The 22,153-nt window shown below is 34.1% G+C and overlaps 1 protein-coding gene and 1 long non-coding RNA gene across 2 annotated transcripts in view; one reads left to right on the top strand and one right to left on the bottom strand.

Moving 5' to 3' along the window:
• The window catches only part of LOC144838876 (uncharacterized), a 276,224-nt gene that overhangs the window by 102,379 nt on the left and 151,692 nt on the right, over positions 1-22,153 (bottom strand). The window contains exon 2 of the long non-coding RNA XR_013611721.1: positions 13,059-13,245. This is a non-coding gene — a long non-coding RNA (uncharacterized LOC144838876). The remainder of the gene's footprint in view (positions 1-13,058; positions 13,246-22,153) is intronic.
• Positions 5,840-22,153, top strand: part of LOC144838875 (voltage-dependent calcium channel type A subunit alpha-1-like) — a 124,118-nt gene continuing 107,804 nt past the window's right edge. Inside the window, exons 1-2 of the mRNA XM_078694394.1 lie at positions 5,840-6,116; positions 19,624-19,861. Coding sequence (XP_078550520.1) covers positions 6,113-6,116; positions 19,624-19,861 — 242 coding nt within the window. The 5' untranslated portion in view covers positions 5,840-6,112. The remainder of the gene's footprint in view (positions 6,117-19,623; positions 19,862-22,153) is intronic.

Raw genomic sequence — 22,153 nt, forward strand, 5'->3', positions numbered from 1 at the left:
AATAGGATCTTTTTTCTGCTGCTTGTCACATGTTCTACTGGAAATAATAGGCCTATATTAGATCATTAATTATTTTAGTACGGTTGATCATTTAAGATCCCAAAACACGTAACATTTAAAGTTTCTCACACCAGCTCAACATTTTGGAACAACTTACCATTATCAAAAATATTACAATTAAGAAAATAATTTCGTAAAACAAAAACAGAAAAAAAGTATTGAGACAAATACCTAGCAATCTCTAGAAGAAAGATATAGTAACTAACGTTTTCAAAACAGCTCACTTATAGTATAATATCTGACTAGATTAGAGTGTGGTCGGTACTTTTCTTTGAAATTGTTTGTTGTTGTATCTGCTGTAATATCAATGCAATTCAGTACTTTCTACGATTTAAATTTTTTATTAAATAAAGAATACAAGAAAGAATCATTATAACTTTTTAAGAGAGAGAATTGACAGTGTAAATACACTTTTACTTTCATAATTATTTATTGACAAATGGAGAAATATAAATTGGATGAACCCACGTAAGACCAAACAAAAAGAGTTGATAGTAAGTTTTAAATAAAAATAAAAGATGAAGATGAAATATATATTGAAATTACACATTATTATACCACAACGCTCGAAAAGAAGCCCATGGGCTGCTTCTTTTGTTAAAACTCTTGCGGGCGTCTTTTTGAGATGGTCATCAATCCGAGAATACTTTTGCAAACTAAAGAGGAAGGCTTCTTTTCGAGATGGACTTCTTTAAACATATTGATTCTTGGTATTATGAATACTCGGTGTTGAGCTGTTTTCTAGCGAAATTTACGTAGGCCTATTTTTATTGACAAATTTACGTATCCTCTCAGAAAATAGAATTATAAGTAGATAAATAGAGAAATGATTAACCAATTGTTATGCTTATTAGGCCTAGCAACTGTTTCTATTCCATTGGTAATTTGCATACAGTAGTAATTTAAAGACCACGTAACGCGGCAGCTTCGTTATATTGTATCCAAAGTTGCTGCTTCGGTAGCTTGCCATGCTCACCTTATGGGCTGGAGTATATGATTTATTAGTTATATTGTGGTAGCAAGTAAAATTCAAGAAGTTAAGCATATTTCTATACGTTTTCTTTGTGTGATGCTCAGCGGATACTAGTGAGGTCACGGTTGTACCCACACCGTGCGTGATTTAAATTTGAATTTAATTCAGCCTACGTGTGACAATAAATAATATAATAGTGTACAATTCAAAGCAATATCCAATATTCCTAAATTATACTGGTATCAACCTAAATTACTCATTGAATTTTATGCATTTATGCATCAATATTGAATCTAAATTACATATTGCTCAGTAACGGTTTTTCTATAATTATTGTGTTAATAAGCTATTATACGTTTAAATGACTCAGATATTTATAAATACGATTGTAAAAGTGACGCAGTGTACAGATTTGGAAATCACTAATCAATGTGAACAAGTGACTATTGATTCGGGTACGGTACCTTCTGATATTTCGAGTTACATTTCCTTTGAAAAAGATAAAAGAAAAAAAGATGGGAGAGATAAAAAATATAAAAATGGCAAGAAACGATTCTCTTAATCGATCATAGAATCTCTGAAAAAAGTTATTTATGATTTTTATGGATTTTGTGGCCGTATTCACATACACTTAAGTGAAATATTTCCTTACTTAAGTCATCAAACTTTTTAAGAATTTCTCTTGTATTTACTTCATAAAAGATAGTTATTTAATTTTACCGGTGATCCCTTATCCTAGTGCCAATGGTGATTACGGACGCACATAAGAGACGGGAGCGCGTTGCAATTGATAACTCAAATTTGACGCGCGCGTGCAACTATATCATTTTCATCAACGTTTAAATGCACATTGAGTCTGTTCGTAGATGTATACATATTGTAACAAGATAAAATGATATTTGAATAAAGTAATGTCCTTTTTAATAGCCACTTACTCTAAAGAATGACCTCGACTCGATTCAATATGCCATTCATTCTATCATTCAATATCATCAAACACCGTACGCTAACAACTCGACAAACATCGTCATGTTTAAACACCTTGTTTTGTAGTATTTGCCATTTATACATCATCACGATTATTCTTTTGTTCTGTTAAATGACATTGCAAATTTAGATTATTTTAGTAGAAGTCTGTTAATAGTAATATTCTGAGTAACACGTGCTGTATATTGTCCTTGCACTGTTTACCAATAGTCGTACCACCATCATTTTTCCCGTTTTTTTGAATAAATATTTTGTAAAATAATACAGTAGTGATTCTATATTTATAAATCAGTTTTTACTATAAAACATGGTGATTTAATCAATCACTATCTAATGAGAAGCTTCCAGTCCGGAGTTCAAATCCTATGCCTCAGAAAAAATATCTGAATGAAGGTAGAGAGTACATGTTTGTCTTGTATATTATAATGTATGTAAATATATACTACTGTATGGCTTAATTGACTTGTGTTAATATGGCCGATAAAACAGAAAAGGGTAGGTTCGAATCCAAATGTTGTACGACTGGAGTTCTACATTTCTTAATTAATTTTAAACCCAAATTTTAATTTATTTCAATTTACATTTTTTTAAAGGCAATAAATGAAAACCTGTGTTAATCTATATTCCGTAATGTAGGCCTAGTCCTTTTTAAAGTGAATATAATGTCTGGATAATACCACTATTGGAATCATAACCTAATAATAAGGTAAGTCGTTTTCCTTATCTTGAAAAGTTTTCTGTTAAAGGTTGACACCGGGTATAAAGTTTATATTATAAATTATAAAACTTTTCAACAACATTTATGATAACCTAACTTATTTTTCGACCACTGACGGAGGAAATAAGTGGGGTTGTTAGCAATGCTGTTGTAAATGTTTACATTTCATAATAAGCAATATGAATTTTAAACCCGGAGCTAACCTTTAAAGCATCAAATATAACAGTAAAGCGCTGTCTTCACCTCAAACTAGTTTGACAAAAAAAGTGTGATGTGCCCAAATATGGCAGTGATTTGCCCAAATAAGGTAGTGATATGACATCATCATGTCCATATATGGGTATATCACATTTTTTGTTGTCTTATAAAAAGTTTGATAGTGCAGACAGACTGTTTCACTTCTGTTTGTTATAATGATAATATTGTTGATGCTGAATCAAACGCATTACCTTCCAACGTTATTAGCCAATTAGTCTACAGTATAATAAACACTTGTATATAGGCAAATTTCTAATTACAGAGTCACATGTGACATTCTTTTCATAGACACGAGAAATATAAAAATGCCAACTCTATTGCTGATGTCTTCAGAAATGTTGACAATCGGCCAAAAAACTGAAAACCCTTTAATAAATTAGAAAAGTTGGGCCAACAACACCGATGTTTTTAACAACAAATTTCCTCCTGAGCACTTGATTTTGGCAGCTATATTAACCTCTTTCTACACTATCAAACCTTATGTGACTCGAAAACAAAATGTAATGTGGCCATATATGGACATGATGATGTCATATCACTACCATATTTGGGCATATCATTACCATATTTGGTCACATCACATGTAACTAGTTTGATGGTGTAGACAGAGCTAGCTTTATTTTTAGAGTTATTAGGATAATTAGTTTGAGGTTAGAATAAGATGAAATCGTGAGTAGGCCGGTTTCAAATTGCCACTGGCACTTCAATCCACCCTAAACAAAGAACCTCTCAAAATTCACTGTGATCAGAAAATCAAATTTTATTGTCAATTGGAAAAATTCCGTTAACATAAACGATATATACCACTAATAATGGCTATAAAGCAACTAAATTATGCAAACAAAATGCATAATTTATAAGAAAGCATCGCACTTTAATTTTTAATTAAAACAATTTTTTCATAGTCAATAATACAAAATTATAATATATAGTCTATTTTGGTTAAAATCACTTTTCACTCACGAGAATATCATTAAAATGTTAATCTATAGGCCTAATATGTAAATGATACGCATTTTAATGTGGAAATGTTTGTTTTTTAAAAGTATAAAATAGATTGTTGATAAAACGTATGTGTTAATCTTACAATCTGTTCACACCTTATTGTCTATCTTGTCGGTTTTGTGACGTAATCACTTTATTCGTATTGTTCAGCGATGACGTTTCAAAATCTGTTTACTATAACTGTTGTCGTTAATGATAGACCTGCCGCGTGCAACGTTGTTTTTCTTATTTTTAAGATATAACAATGGTGATAATTGTTTTCAATTTCTTGGATTTATATTTTATTATTTTATTATCAGTAATTGCATCATGACAAGCAGTGACGGTAAGTTTACGTAACGTTCGTTTTATACGTAACGTTCATTTACATAACGTTCATTTTGTAGGCTGCTGGGAGTCTTTTTCCGACATTGTCAAATTACCTCTATGGGATAGTATTAGAATATTAGCTTTTAATTAACACATTTAGGCTTATTTCATCTTTTAATACGTAATACACATCATCACACGGATTTACATAATGCTTTTAGTGTAGTTTCTCACAATCATTTTTTGGGAGATGCTCTCCAACACATAGTAAGTTATGCACGATTTTCACGACGCACCACGCGATTATGTGGCCATTGAGTCTAAAAGTCACTCTGTGCATGCTCGTAATATATTTCTGAGACTGATGTTTCGACTCGACAGATGCGTAATCACGAGGCGCGTCGTAAAAAACGAAATGTCCTCTTGAGCAACACCGACATAAAGTTTACGCGCGCGTAAAATGCTGTACTATTATCATCATCAGAGTGTGAACGCTACCATCATTGTCAGCATTTAAATGCGCGCGTAAAACGTCTCTTCGTCGTGTCAAAACGAAAATATGACCGTTTCATATGTTTGTTATTGTTATCAATAATGTAGGCCTATAATTCTCTTCTATCATCATTATAGGGTACAGTATCTACATTTCAATAGTGTAATCAGTTTTTTTTAGAGTTGTAGCCTATTATTTTAGATGGCATAGAGGCAATATACACTTAATTATATTTTTTGTTTTGCTTCAAATAACTTTCCGTTGGAAAAATCTAGAAACGCATTTATTTTGGTTTACACTGAATTATAATGCGTCGGCATCATTTATATCATTACACTGCCCTCATACGGCAGGTTATAAATACAGTCTGTGAAAGTCGCCGTATTTATTACTTCATACATTACGTCGACGACGTAGGAACAACGCACGTGACTTGACCAATCAGGACACTTCGCGTCGTCGTGATTTGTGTTTAAATACTTGAGGCGCCGCTTCTTCTTACGTCCTTGCGTTGCGTCCAAACGTCCAGCTTCAAATTTTAGAAGTTCATAGTTGGCCAAACACATACCATTCGCTCTAATTAAAAAACAATATAAAGACTAATTATAAACCCTAAAATGAGTTTTAGTTTGAGGGCACTTTCAGGAAAAGGAGGCGGAGAACTTAAAAATTGTATATGTGCTTCGATTCTGATAGTTCATGGTAAAATATTTTTAAAATATATAATTACGCTCATTGCGACTGCTTGGTGAACTTTGACATTATTAGATCACCTGAAAAAGATCCAATGTTAAACTTCCACGTTTTTGCCTAATTAATCTGCTAAAATACAAAATCCAAAACGGTATTACTAAAGACCGAATACGTACATATGGCGCATTACGCGTACTCGAAGCGTACGTACTTGATGTGTGATATGTTAGGCCTACGTACGCAATCGATATATCGTATATACTATATAAAAAACCCTTCTATTGATTATGCCATGTCATGACTGCCTCAACCTTCAATCTATTGAAAATCAGTAGAAAATGACAAATATGATTTTTTTAAATGCCCGAGGGTTATTGATTATTTTGGTACGGTGTTGAATAGGCTTTGATATGCAGATACGGTCCAGAATCGGTTATCCCCCTATTATGAAGGCCCTTTCATGCGTAACGAAATCTAAAAAGAGAAAAGCCACAGTTGACACCAACAGAGTACAATCCAGCCCGTTCGCGATGCTGACTCACAAAACTACTATCATATAATTCTGGATCTTATATATTCGGACATATTTACATAGCCATAGAGTCAAGTCTTCAACATGGGTAAGTATAAACTTATTTTAGATAAGATGTTCACTTACCAGGGTCCGAGTGACAGTACGGACTCCACCGCTGTATAAGTTCTATATGGGTTTCCGATTGACACTGTCCCGTACGTGTTAATTGTTTGGCATTATTAATCCGTCGAATTATCTAACGGAATATATTGCTATATAACCTGCGTCCGATAGGCCTATATAAGACGAATCTCATCATGTCCGTACGTACGAGCGTCAATTATGCAGAATTTACATAGTTTACAGTGCTAATGGTCTATATAATGTTCGCATGTCGCTTATAATAATGCATCATGATATTACTGATGTCTACCTGCGCTCAGGCTGTTGGAATGCGACATAGGCCTATCAGATATAAATACAGGAATTATAATTAATGGTTCTAGTATTATTCATGCCTCGAACCTTGCGTGTTATGGTATGCAATCTGGCATGCGAATACCGTTCAGTTATTGGCTATATTAAATATCATGACATTTTGCGCAAAATTTAATTATCATCGGGCATACGAATAAACATACAAGTGGGCTTTAAATCACCACTGAATAATATGTATATTACCCTAAAACTCTAAATTATAAATTCATAATGTTCAAAATATTATTTACAAATGTAGTAGAGCGTAACAGTAATAGTTTCCTATGCTGACGATAGTAGACGATTTAGTCAGAGCGTAAAACTCACTATATATTAATAATAAATACATACATGCATTTGTTTTTGCACGTGACTGATTGAATGAACGTAGTAATAATATATTTCTGCTATGTGAGGCACACACAAAAGTGATTTCTTCATTTTTATGTGATTCAAATAGTTATCAAGTTTTTCTTTTTATCCCCTCCAAACACACCACTCTAGAAGGTCAAAATGTTGGTCTGAAACATGTATGCAAACTTACGCGCGCGTTTAAAGCGCACATAACCTCACGCGCGCGTTGAAACGTTGATAAAACATATTTGTACGCGCGCGTCCGCGTCAACTTTGTGATTTTACTACGTCACTGATTGTGCCGTGTTGCAAGATAGGGATGTTTTTACCTTTATGCACACCCCTCATAAGGTTCACTACCTAATGTAGGCCTACAGTACGTAAGACGAGAGGAACAGTATTTGCCATTTTAACATTAAATCTAGTGTTGCTTGGCCTTTATGCAAAACTAAACGACTGAATTGATTTTGTCTTAACCTGTACAACTCACAGGCCTTAGTATTACAAGGAATTGATCCCAGAATAATCATTAATAGTTAATGAGTGTAAGCGGATGTCACATTCCATAGATCATCAATATCTGTTGACAGTATACAGTATCGTAGGTCATGAAAATGAGAATACAATCCATAATATGATATGAAGTATATTAGTAGGCCTACCCCTATTACGGGACACCTTCAGGGACCCAGCAAAATGTCCACTTATTAAGGGTATCAGCTGAATAGAGATGATTAATATTGAACATTTTTAATGGGACACGTTCAGGACCCGACCAAGTGTTCCCTCATTTAAGCGTGATTCCCACTAGCGACGCAACGCAGCGATTGACGCAAAGTGCTGTATTGCGTAATCACAAGTGGGAACCAACGACGCAACAGTGCTGCTGCAAATATCGCAAGTTTGATTTCAAGCAGGAGAGAGGGCAAACACAATTATTGGAAAGGTATTTTCTTAATGTTGCGTATGTTGCGTCGCTAGAGTGGGAACCAAGCTTTAGTGTCCCCTTGACCGTAGTTTCACGAGAAAGTGACCCCTTAAAGCCACATTCATACTTGTTCCGTTTCACGTAATGCTTGGTTCCCACTATAGACGCAACGCAAGGACGCAATCTAAGGGATTTGACCAATCACAAGCGATGGATTTATTCGACTGTCGCTTGTCATTGGTCAATACGCTTGCGTTGCGTTTACGTCCTTGCGTTGCGTCATAGTGGGAACCAAGTTCAACGGATGACGGCGGCGCCGTTCGATTTGTTGTCATGATTTTCTATTGTTTAACTAACGTCACCGCCTTCCGTTCCTACAAGTGTGAATGTAGCTTTAAAGCGGGGTGTCCCTTAAATAGTAATCTACTGACAGTAAATGACTAAAATAATAATCTGGTTAGTTAGAACGTAGAGAAATTATATTTGATAGAGGTAGAAGAATCATTAAAAGTGTTATTACAACACAAATGAAGGCATTAATCGCGCGACAGTATCATGTACCATGCGATAATATCACCTGAGAAGAAAAACAACCAAAAAAGGCTTAACTGCCGTTTAGTAGGACTACTTAAGTTATACCTTGGCATGAATGGTATGGAGGAAAGAAAAAACATGTAGTTTTTTTCTTAGTGTTGGTTTTGAGTTAAATTTCCTGATTTAGTAGGTGCAACAGAGGGAACTCTTTAAAAAAAATACGCATAGTTGTGTTATTTTGGCCAAACTATACTATAGTTGCCAGCAACTGGTCGACTTGTCCCCAAAGCGTGTTCCCACTACTTGAACTGAACACAAGGACGTAACCGGTCCGCAAGTAATTTGACCAATCACGACGCCAGTGAAACGAAAAAAATGAATTAATTCGTTTAGATACATTTATTTCGACCTAAAGAGAAGTTAAGAAATATCTGTCGATAATTAGGCCTACTATAGGTGAAAAGAGATCATTGATATTAATGACACCTGGTATAATTAGCGCCAAATTGTAGCCCCATTGAACGAATTCCTCATTTAGTACTGTAGATGAGTGTTTCCTAGTCTTGTTGGAGATCAGTAGAATGAACGTATTCGTTCAAATCTACAGTAGGCCTACTATAACTTTGTTAGCACTAGCCGATTCTCGTACGGTATCATAATGTGTTTAGTGACCGAGTACCAGGCTGACGGCAACATGCCTACACCGTAGCACCCCTATACTCCTACATTATAAACTTAACGCAACCCTCTAGTCCATATGGACGTTCTGCAAACTATGGGGCGCCGCTCAATTTCTTTACTACGTTCATTACGTTGGAAAGCTAAACACAACCAAATAAGAAAGCCGAACAAATGACTTGCTGAAGACGCATTGTTGCTAAAGCTCTGTCTACACTATCAAACTAGTTTAACAAAAAAAGGTGATGTGCCCAAATATGGTAGTCATATGCCCAAATATGGTAGTGATAATGACATCTTCATGTCCATATGGGCACATCACAATTTTTTGTCACATAAAGTTTGATATAGTGTAGACAGAGCTTTAGACATGATATCGCTCTTGTACGGTTATATAATAGAATAGTAAATAATTGAACTAATGAATATAACATTGATATTGCCGTTTCTATCCGAATATATGTATAAAATATCGTATTATAGTGGTCTGACTCGACGACGTTCTTTGAATAATTGTTTTTTTTGCCCTTTTTACGGTCTGCTGGATCTGCATAGCCTGCATTTTATTAGTTTATTCTTTCTGGCTATAAAACCAATTGAACAACAAACTTACCTAATCATGGATTAATATTGTCATTTAGAATTACCTTCATCCTGACGTGAAAGTATGCCATTCTCTGACCATTGATTATTCCTATTCATTCAAACAACGTTATCATGTTGTGTTGCTATTCCGCGCATGAAGCAGAATGAACATCGTGAAATAAGCCCATTTTTTTTTTTGCCGTGCTGTTTTTTTCACCCGATTCAATTTCCAGTGCTGTCCACATACTATCTATTCCCGAAGTATCAAAGGAATATTTTGGTAATACAGCATCTCATGTATATCACTTGTGGTACCTATGTCATGTAAGGTTAAGTTAAGTTACTACTATATACATATTATGTGAAACACAAAAAAATCAAAAAATCCAACACTGTGTGATGCAGCTTCCATTTCAAGGAGACACTCGCCGTCAATGTTAAAATGGTTAAGGAATGGTCTCAGTTCGGTCCATGACTCCGGCAAAACTTTGAGGATATCGGAAATAAATTTTATTCAGACAATTTATAATTTTACTCAATACAATATTGAAAAGAGAATCTCGCATGCAGTAGAACATTTTTTGGTATTGTAAACACGTTTCGGACTCTTTGACTGTTTATGCGGTCATACTGTTAATAAAGGCTTCGAATCAAGTAGTTAAGTGGTGAGTCGTGTCCTGTGTTACGGTACCCATCCTAAAATGTAAGACATCAAGTTCAAATTGTAATATACGGTATATATTTCCTTGTCCTATATTATTAGAAAACATTTTTAATATGGCTGTTGAAATAATTGACTACTGTATATCGAAATTATAATATTAAAGAGGTTTATGGCACTGTTGTAGTATTTCCGTGACCATCCATATCCACGCATTATACTGTAGGTTTCCTAGACGTAGGTTTTCTCTGATAGACCATGAAATCTCTTTATTCATATCTTTATTGTAGTGGACTCATCTTTTAGCCAGCATTTTTTTTTGTTAGATCGAAATGGATCAAGTTAAATATTCTCTTTACTACTGACTTCAATGCTACTCCTACGTACTGCATATTATGCGCACTATATATTGATTCTGTAGTTAATCGTTCGCTTATCTGATGAAGGAAAAACATTAGTATAAACTCGGCCAAATTACACAGTATAGGGTCATCGTCTTGTCTGTCAGTATTCGAGCTAGTAAGCCCTTCGTTTAAAGTCATGCTTCACGTTCAGTTTTTTTATTTATTAAGTGTGGAAACATTCTGGTTATCGGCCTTCAGGCAATTTTGTGAAAATAATAGAAACATTTTCAACGTTATAATGTTTTTTTTTCATATATTGCTACAACACGTATTCCTTTTGGATGCCTAATCGATTCTCTCTATAATTGCTAAGGTATCATACGCAATGTGATACAGTGTTACATCTGAACCTTATCATACACTAATACAGATGTCACATGTGATACATATGTGACACTGTATTACATCAATTGCCTATGATACTGACCATAATGTCATATAGAGGTACAGTACATTACAGATAATCGAATGGGATGATAAAAAGAGGGGTGTTTGTTTTTGTTTATTAATTTTCCATAGCCCAAACATTTCATTATGAGAGTACAAAATACTTCTAATGTTAACCTAATAATAGACGTCATTTACAGTAGTCGGTCTTCTACTCTAGTTTCCTTTATTTTCTTGCTGATAACCATTAGACCTACAAATGTTAATGAACTTGAACTACTGTAGAAGCTCTATTTTTTTCATTTAAAAAGGGAAAGGGGGTGAGATGGAGTCCCCCACCCCCTACTCTGAATCCGCCCATGCTTTTCTTCTCTATTTCACGTCATGTCAATCTACGCGATGCAATCTATTGATTTAACCGCTGCTCTTCATTCATCCAACTTGTTAAATAATATACAATATCAATCGCATCCAATTTGTAATACAAATGAATACGAATGATCCAATAAGTGTATGAACAAAAAAGTGTATTCAATTATTTGGAAGACAATATGTTGGGGCTAAATTCTCAAGTTTATAGTGATTATCATTACGTTATTACAGCACACACTTTTAGTGAAAATGATATGACTCCATACAATGTAGCCAATTACTATAGTGGAATAAAAAAAGGAAGCGACGGATGGCAGATTGATTGTTCTAGAGTTACGTCACGCAATGAATAAATGTGTACCGCATTGTCTTTTTTTAAATACAATCTTAAAAATCCAACACTGTATGATGCAGCTTCCTTTCTATAAGCATGGAGGTATATTATTTACCTCCATGTAAGGACAATCTTCGTGAATGTTAAATGGTTAATGAATGGCCTTTAGTTCGGTCCATGACTCCGGCAAAACTTCTATTTGAGGATATCGTAAATCGTATATTCAGACACTTTATATTCGCTGTATAATTTGCTACCTACTCTACTGTATTACAAAGACAATGTCACGTACGTCTGTGATTGTGTTCAACCCCTAGTCCCCTTCTCCAGTCCCTATTTCCTCCCTACCCCCCATTTTCAGTTTTAAAAACATCTACAGTACAACAGGTTGAGGAAACTCCTTGTATTGTATATCCCCGTATTAATGGAATGTTTTTTCTGAGGATATCGGCGTTACAAGCACTATTAACTATCATAAATTATTTCATCATTATCATACCATTTTGTTTATCATATTATTGAAAAGGAACTTATTCTATTTTGTTATTTCTACAATTACTCAACAGAGTTCCGTCCGTCTTGATATTATGATAATTTATTCAATCCATCCAATTTAAAGAATACATTTTTACAATAAGGTTAAGCGATGTGCCCTTACTTTTATCTCCAGGGTAAATGCTTTTTCTGTCGTTATTGTAGCTATTTACATTGGATTTATTCCCTGACATGATACGCTTTATTAGGCTCAGTTTTTAGTTTCAAAAGGATTATGGTTTGAGTTTGAACTAAAATTTTTTGTATGGCGCCTTTTATTACCAAACGTGTTGTTTCCATCAGCTTGTGTATGCTGTATCCTAAACTGACCGCTTCTGCAGACTTATACTATTCTGTAATTCAAAACGCCATTTTAAAGCTGCGATCATCATTATTAGCGAGCGACCTTTCAGTGCAGAACTATTAATCGAACTGTCTGCGCATTTTCTTCGAGCGTAGTCGCGTGTCGCGCCGTGGAAATTAAATTTGACGCGCGCGTACAAATGTCGAACGTTTTTTTATCAACTGATGAACGCGTGAATCAAATGTGTATCCTCCTTTTTATTATCTTTTGTAATGTTTTTCACCACCTCCACCCCACACCTTCTCCATATAACCAATTCATACAATTAATATTAAATTTAACATTTAAGTTAAACGATAATTTAAAAATCAACAATTAAAAATAAATAAAATAGCTGAAAATTAGGATACCATACCATACAATACAATATGTTATGGTGAATACAAAATATGGTGAAATAAAAAATAGAACGTGCATTTTGTTTTTATTTGCGCACCGTATTCTTAAGCGTGGTTCCCACTAGCGACGCAACGCAAGGACGTAACGCAACGCAAGTGAATTGACCAATCACAAGCGATGGCTTATTCGCTTGTGATTGCTAACTGTCTATAACTTCGCTTGTCATTGGTTAAAACGCTTGCGTTGCGTTTACGTCCTTGCGTTACGTTCTAGTGGCAACCAAGCTTTACAGGTCCAACAAGATCCATATGTGATGCGGTATCATATAACTTGCCTATGATACTGGGCAAATTATAGATACAGAACCGATAATCGGCAATTCTTGTACACACAGTATTGCACAGTAGTATCCGATGAGATTCACAATATAAACGCATATTGCATTTTTTATAAAGCTAATAAGATAATTAGTAAATACATATACAATAACATCGGAGACTACCATATTTTCTTTAGACGATGACGTCATTTATTAAATTACTCTATTTTTATCTGTTTTTATGCTGTGCTATTACAATATTTATTTAGCTTGTCTATACGTACCAATCAATATTATATTATATACTAAACTAAATTGAGACATGTATGATAATAGTATTAAGCAAATAATCGGATTCAAAGTGAAGGGAAAAGTTAACGTTTGGAATTACGTAAGGTTTACCGACAAATAAACACCCGACTGGTGGTGCTATGTACACTGCTTTATATTATACATTTAAATAAATAAATAAATGCACGTTTTTGAAAACAACAAAATGGATTCAAATGACACTTTACACATGTGTACAGATCCTATCGAGACATGGCATTACTATTTATGTACTGTTTCGTTTCTGCAGTATTCCATTCAGAAATAACTTGATTTCTCCCTATTCGCCCATGCACGCCACCTAAAGCTTGGTTCTCACTAGAGACGCAACATAAGGACGTAACGCAACGTAAGTAATTTAACCAATCACAAGCAATGAAGTATTCAAACAGTCGCTTGTCATTGGTCAACTCGCTTACGTTGCGTTACGTCCCTGCGTTACGTCTCTAGTGAGAACCATGCTTTACAAACAGCGATTTCTATTACAGCGGTAAGTATATTTCATTTAGCGGATATCGCATGCATAACTAACCGCACGGCTATGCAACTATCGAGTACAATAGTTATTCTGCGGACGTTCATATTCTAGCGTGAGAAGAATGACTGTTCGATTAGTTCGAGTCTCATGACTCTTGAAAATGAAATTTCGCTGCTAAATCGACAACAAGAGTCGATACACAAATATAACTGACTTAGCCCTTCACCCGTCTTAGGTGACTTATACATTTCTTAAACTTCGTTTCTACTATGTAGAACGTATAACGTAGTACCGTACATCACAAACAGGCCTACTTTAGACCAATCACAAGCGAGAGTTCCGGATGTTCTGTCGCATCCAAATATGTTTTTTTTCTCAAACATTATATTGATTATAAAGGCATGTTGCGTTGAACGCTGCTGTATGGTTGTTAGACAGGTTAAGATATTATAAATGTATAAAAGAAGAATGTATGTATTGATTAAAATCATGAAAAAAAAAATATTGAAATTGAATCGGCAATTTTCAATGTCTAACTGTTAATAGATCTTCGCTGAAGTAAATATATATTCCATTTCAATATAATAGTGGTAAATTGTTATTACATATCATAATCTACGTTGTAATGATATACTATACTCTGCGTAGCATTATTTGGTGCTAGGCTTAAGAAAAGCTGAAACCAATCAATTAGACTTATAAGAGAATGCTAATTATAACCCATTAGAAAGTCGAGCGTTTCTTCTATTAACAATCCTATAGGTCAATGAGGTCACATAACATAAGGTTTTGCCGTATCTGCTCTGATTCACGGTTTCATACGATTATTATACTCCATTTAGGTAAAGATTCCCTTAAATTAAATTCCATTTTTCGGCAGCCTAGAAGAATACCCCATATGCATGGGTCTTTCATACCTGTTCTAATAGGGGACATATTATAACTAAATGAAACATTAAAGTATAAGAGACCTTTTTTTGGACACCTTTTTTCAACCTTAAAGGCCAATTTACACAGACGAGCGGTAACGGTAAGCGGAAAACCGAGCGGGAAACGCTTTTTATTCTTTTACAATGTAACATGTGTCGATGTTTCTAGACTACGTTTGTTGGAGAAATCTGCATCTTTTTGTAAATTATTTAATCCAAATAATCAAATGCAAAATCAATACATAATCATCACCAGACATAGTGAATAAATCATTCAGTTATTATATAATATATTAATGTTTAATTTATTCATTATTCTATTGGTTTGTGTCGGTGTCTTGACTGTGTCGTAATTTGCATAATGATTTTTGTATACAATTCAACTTCATTTCTGACTTTCACCGTACATAATATATATATTATTATCATATAATAGAAAAAAAACAATAAGAACAAAGTCCATACACATAAATGTTACATTTTCCTTTTGTATAATTTAATCGGGTTTAGGCACTGTTTATTACAATGTATTTTTAGTATATACGGTATCATAGACCCATTCCTTGATACAGCCTCACATGTGTGTAACATGTGTGGCTTGTACAATATTATAAACTAATTCCTTCATGGTACAATCAATAACAATGAAATAATACATAATAATAATACCCCATGATTTAACGAACTCTACTTTCAAAATATAAAATCAAATGAATGCATAAAATGTAGTATTCAATTTGTTATTTCCAAACAAAATAAATCCACTCGATTCACATAGACCTAATGTGACACATAGATACATAGACACATAGACCTAATGTGACACTGTGTATTACATAAGTTGCCCACGATACTAGACAAAATGCCATACCGGTATATGGAGATACAGTTTAGAAAATTTCGGGTGGCACTGCATCCAAAATTGTTCTTATTATTTCCACTGCGGCCACTAGTTATACGACTAAAGCCTGTTTTTCTGTCGACGTTATTCGACGCTATCAAACATTTCAATGTTTACGTAGAAGATTGTCGATTATTGTTAACGATAGCGTCGAATAACGTCGACAGGAAAACAGGCTTTATATAGTATATATACTGTAGTGTTTTTTCTATCAGTATAAAATCGGCGTTATTGCCGGCCAAGCTCAATCATTCTAGTAATAATAAAATAATATGCCTAATGATTAAATAAAGTTATATGGCAATCTATTTTAAAATACAATATTACCCAAGAATAATTGGTTTGCTTACAGAAGCTAAACACATTTAAAGGACGAACTTTTATTAGAAAAGAAATAAGAAATATATTCTTTGTAGAAATCGAAATAATTAACAAAAATTTTCTTTTGATTTGCGGTGACTTGTGTTTCACATTCATCGCCTAGTATATTATAAACCATGACCGTATAACCATTGCATGATACAGGCACCACATGTGATATAAATAAGATGCTGTATTACAGAATGTATCCTGATACAGTGTAATTTGGCCTTTATGTGGAGATACAGCACAGAAAATCGAGTGGCGATACAACATCACGCTACCTATACAACATGTTAAAACCTACAAAACAATTGCGTCATTGCAATGTAAAAGTTGGAATCGATCGCATGCGTTGCAACTTTCTATAGATCTACTTGTTTTGCTGTTTAAATTGTCCAGTTATACGAATCAGGAAACAAAACCTGTTGTCGGATAAAGCACGTATCGAATTATCGACCAATATGAGAGGTGTGTCGAGCTTTGCTATAGGATTTGTGTCCAAATGTGTGAAAATCAATTTAAATTCTAAAACTGGAAATTATGAAATGTTATGGTTTCATTTGTTCCTCATGATTAGTATAAACGTCAAGCACAAATTAATGTATCTCAACTGTGTAAGTAAAACGCGTTTGTGTTGTGTGCAGCTACAATGCATAGGGAGTCGGCCGCGGCGAACTTCGGTTCTCTTTTTTGTTTTATTCATTCATTTTATAAGTGAAAACATTTTTTCCCTACGTTTTTCTATGTTTTTGGGGGACAATACATCTTTAAGCAATTAAAAAACAATAACAGTATAAAAACATTCAACCTCCCCTCTGCCGAAACCATACAATTATAGGTGATCACATTAAACCTTATATTAGTGAAATCATTCTACGTTCCACCTACATATAGATCACGTGAGAAAGTGTACACACTTGTCTAAAATTTATATATATGCGTTATTTTTGTTTAGCTATTGGCCTACTCCTATTCCTTATTGATATGAATTGTAAGTGAAATTTTTAAAAAGTATCAATATATGCCTAGATATGAACGATTCAATTAATTAGAATTCGGGGATTAAGTATATCGAAATGTAAGCCTTATGACGTCATCCTTATCAACATCATCATCGTCGTCGTCGTCTGAACCATGGCGAAATAAGTTAGCTTAACTTACTTCTCCATGTCTGAACACACCTTTAATACAAGAGGCCTAATCATATAAACCTATAATGGGCCTCTCCTGATGAAATATTCAATCTTAGGCATATCATACTGTGTGTATATCTTCGATACTATACGTATTATACTTCCGTAATCGAGGCCTAAATACGGTAAATAAATACCACGCTATAATTCAACTATGTAATATATTAAATGCAAGTTGTAATGTCAAAGAAAACATGATAATCATTAAACATTTATACGACAAGTCTGGTTATTTAAATTACCAATAGAAAATCTCCGATATCATTTTGATTGAAATAGGAGTAATGGTATATAGAAAATCTAGTAGTGAGCCATCTTGCGGCGGGAGTACACAACATAATCAATGACTGTTCACAGTGAAAACATATGAAACTGTTCGATACTTTTACTGCAGGAGTTAACTATTACTGCAGTAGTAGCTAATCAACATCGATTGCTTTAAAACAATGTTAGCCTACAGTTACAGTAAAAATTGTCTTATCTGTGTTTAATTATTTTATTATTATTATTAATTTATTATATTTCTTGCACTCTCGAACTTTTGTTTTGCGCACAGACATACCTACTACTAGGCCTACTATTTTTGCATATATTATATACCCTACGGTACTGTGATATATACAACATACAAGCATTTACTATAAGCACATGGGCCTATCTGAAATTTCTACTTATTACTCAGTGAAAGCCTAAGGCCTAAGCTAAAATAAGATCCATCCATTAATTGTTTTGTATAATTCTATTATTATCTCGTGACACTAAAACAGTTTTTAAACCCGTATTTTTCTTAACCTTCATAACTGCACGTATGGTACTTTATTAGTTTAATACACTTAATCTACAGTATAGAGGGAGATATTTAATAAACCGCGAAGATCGTTATGTTTATTTGAATCATGCACAACAAAATCTTTTTTTGTAGAAATGGCTCGAAAACCGCACGTAGGATAGATATAACACTTTGCGCACGTGTCACATATCATTTAGAATTAGAATTTATGAATACATTGGGTATCTATCACAAATAGACGAGAGAAGCCCTTGATCAATGTTAGGACCCGGAATAAGGTGCTTGAAACAGTCCTGGCTTTTTTTGTATCAAACCTGTTAGTGGCCTGTCTGTTGGTTTCGATTGAATACAATAAATAAAATAAAATAAAAATACGTGATTTTCTTTATAATTAAACTGATGGTAGTTTCCAATGGCGTATTGAGATGTTAAGTGAAGAGGGAGAGTGGTGATAGAGTTAGAGCACTATAGTTATTCTGATCATGCCTATTTTTGCTCCTAAATACTTGCCTAATAAATAATATTAGTATTATTGTATACAATGTGCAGCCGATTCTGCAGCTGTCAATTCGATACATCTTAACTGACTGTCGCAAGTCATTAAGGTAGAAGTCTATGTACGAATTAAAAAAAAGTTTACTGTATACTGTAGGCCTAATTTCAATACAAAATGTAATGACAAAAAGAGAGATCGACGTTTCGGAACCATCATGGGACCATTTTCAAGATCATGTAAATAAAAAATACATTACATGCATTCACCCAAGTTGGTGACAGGAAATGTAGCTATATGGATTAAATACTTTTAATATACATATTATATCTGTCATTAGGTTTACATTACGTTATACTTTGGCTGCAGAAAACCTGTAATAACATAGACAGTATTTCAATGACTTGCGATCGTTAGTTAAACTATTTATTTAGTGACAGCTGCAATCGGATGTGCTGGGATGAGAGCGGGGTGGGGGAAGCTGGGCGGTGGTAAAGATCAGAAATTAAAGATCCTCCGATTGCACTTATTCGTACTACACTCCTTTTGAGGGACTTTGTTGAGTACAGTACTTTAATAATAGGGGCTCTACTGTAGATATTTTTTTCTTCGAATCTATGGAGTGGAGTGTTTCTTTTTATGTTATGTTTGGTATTATGAAAAACATCAATAAAACCATACTTTAACTAAATATCATTCTACTAAGAATTAGGCCTAGTTTTATAGACGTATTTATATTTCAATAAATCATCATCATCATAATTATAATCATTACACGAATTATTTTAACATTTTTTATATTAGACTTATTGATTAATGTATGTTGAAATGATATATATGTTTATGTTTTTTCCCCCTTTTTTCAGCCGCGGCAGGTGCGATCGGCGGCCGTGTCGCCATGTTGAACGTGGCACCACGAGTGCGCAGGTCCAGTAATGCTTCGGTCTCCAATTACAACGAGGCTGAGACAAACGGTGGAGTAATCAACGTTGCATACGAACCTGAGGTAGAGTTAGCTTCGAAAACAGTTACAGAATGGAAAGAAAAACAAGGAGGCAAACTAACAAAGGAACAAATACAGCGCAGGGAGCGCAGACTGCTTGAGTAAGTCCACACTATATTTTTATTTGCCGCCATTTTTTGTTATCGTTAATAATTGATGAAAACAAGCAGCGCACGAAAGCATAATTCTTGAAGATTTTAATGATATGTGACAACAGTGCATTATGCGCTCCATAGACATGATTTGATACGAAGTATGGTTTAACATTATTTGTACAAGAAAATTACGGTTACCTATAGTTACCAATGTCAATACGTCATTATCATTGATGCGGATATAGTGATTTTAAGAATAAATACGTTGTTTAATGTAGACTCGCAGTTGAACTGCGAATAAATTATGACAAATATGCGCAAAGAAAAAAAAAATTTCAAAGCAGGCAGGAAGAAAACGTATGTTCCATAATAATATATTTTGAATTTATATACGGTACGCAATGAAGAGTAACAATTTGAATGTACAGCTTTCTTTAATGTTAATACTGAATTAAGGCGTTACTCAGTCCGTTGTACAGTATACTATTAGACTCTCATTGTTGATGCGTGTCCATTGCTACATACGATATTATGAATTCATATTATTATTGTAATTCAGCCGATTCTAGTGAAGATAAACAACTTGGATCTTCTGAAAGCAACAATATCGAAAATGACTGCATGTCCTCGCTGCTAATCACATTGCATTAAAAATAGCATACAGTCACAATTGTATTTTATTGAATTTAAAATAAAATTATCGTCAAAATCATATTTAAGTGATTGACAGCGCATATGGGTTACGGCGGAAGGCGATTGCAGACGGGCGGCAGGAAAACGTGTACGATAGCAGAACTGCGGTATGAAATCCTGTTCGCTAAATAATTATTAAAAAAAATATAAAATATTATTAGAATTAGAAATACAACTAGTGGTTTCCCGTCCGTCAAAACATAATACGTGGTAGATATACAGGCAACTAGCAGTTTGCCGTGGTCTATTGGACGGACACCGTAGTTGGTGATTCGTGATGACCCTTTTTTGACTCCGATTGTGACGTAGAGAAAAAGGCCGAGAATAACCGAACGACGCAGCTTTTGGTTTAAAAAATACATTTTCACAAAAACAAAAATTACGATTGGCTAAAAATGCAATTGTAGGTATTCTATCGGATGCAAGTATCAGTCGTGTGGTTTTATCAGGAGGCTTAGGACAAAGTTTCCTTTTGTGCATAAGTTTGATTATTTATAAATTAAGGGTAGGCCTATACAATATATGCAATTAACATTTGATGTGTAAGATACATTATGCAAAATAGTAAGGAAAATGACCACTGGCTCCGTTCGTACTCTGGTCATGTCAATTACTTGTTCGAAATTGCATTTAGTCGGGAAACTCGTCAGTCAATAATTCACTTGTCTATGGCGAGTCAAATTAACACCAATGTTTAAACACAAGTTGATAATTGCAAGACATTACTAGTCTAGACGGTCAATCGACTTCATCGTTGATTTGCTAACATTTTTTGCGCTTTTGGCGTTTCATAGATAGGCCTATATGGTTGATTGATGCAAAAAGATAGTTGCTCGATAATTGCTCGTTGCCTGGAAACCGTTGATAATTAAAAGGAAACATTAATTGGATGGGTTTTTGCGACATTAAGAACACAGCGAAAGCCCCTGTCGGTTGTTTGGGAATATGGATGCCGGTTTTAAGAAATAGTACCGATTTTAGAAAACGTAATACCTTTTATACCGGTTTAAGGAACATACTGATTTTTTAAGAAACATTAGTACCGATTTTAGGAAACGTAGCATACCAGTTTGAAGATGCCGTTTTTTCAAACATAGTGGGGCCTATTGATTTCGGAAACAATAAGCCCTTGGCTTGCCGTTTATAAAAATATATACCGCTTTTTAGAAACACAATATAGGCCTACCATTATTATTTTGGTACGTAAAACCTGCAATTTTATCAGAAAATCTTTGGAATTATCTGAATACAAATTACTGATGCTGCTGTAACTTTACGGATTATGACGTTGATTATTATCAACAGTTGTTGTCCATGGCAACCATAATGTATCCATATATTTTACTGAGTTTTATGTTTCTATATATGCCAGTTTTATCTTTGTCGAATTAAATTAGATCTTACGCTTCTAGGCAAATCTAAAAAGTCAAACCAGAGTCGAATACTGTTAACTTACCATTATTCAAGATTGAAGTAATTAAAACTCACTCTTTATTTTCCATTTATATGCTAATTAACTTTGATTTATAACCTAATTCATTTATAGGCAAATTTTCAGGCATCGGCGGAAACTTCTTAAGATGAATTAATTTGATTAGAATTTGA

Source organism: Antedon bifida, chromosome 3 (genome assembly GCF_963402885.1).
Source record: "Antedon bifida chromosome 3, ecAntBifi1.1, whole genome shotgun sequence".
In the NCBI taxonomy this organism is placed as follows: domain Eukaryota; kingdom Metazoa; phylum Echinodermata; class Crinoidea; order Comatulida; family Antedonidae; genus Antedon; species Antedon bifida.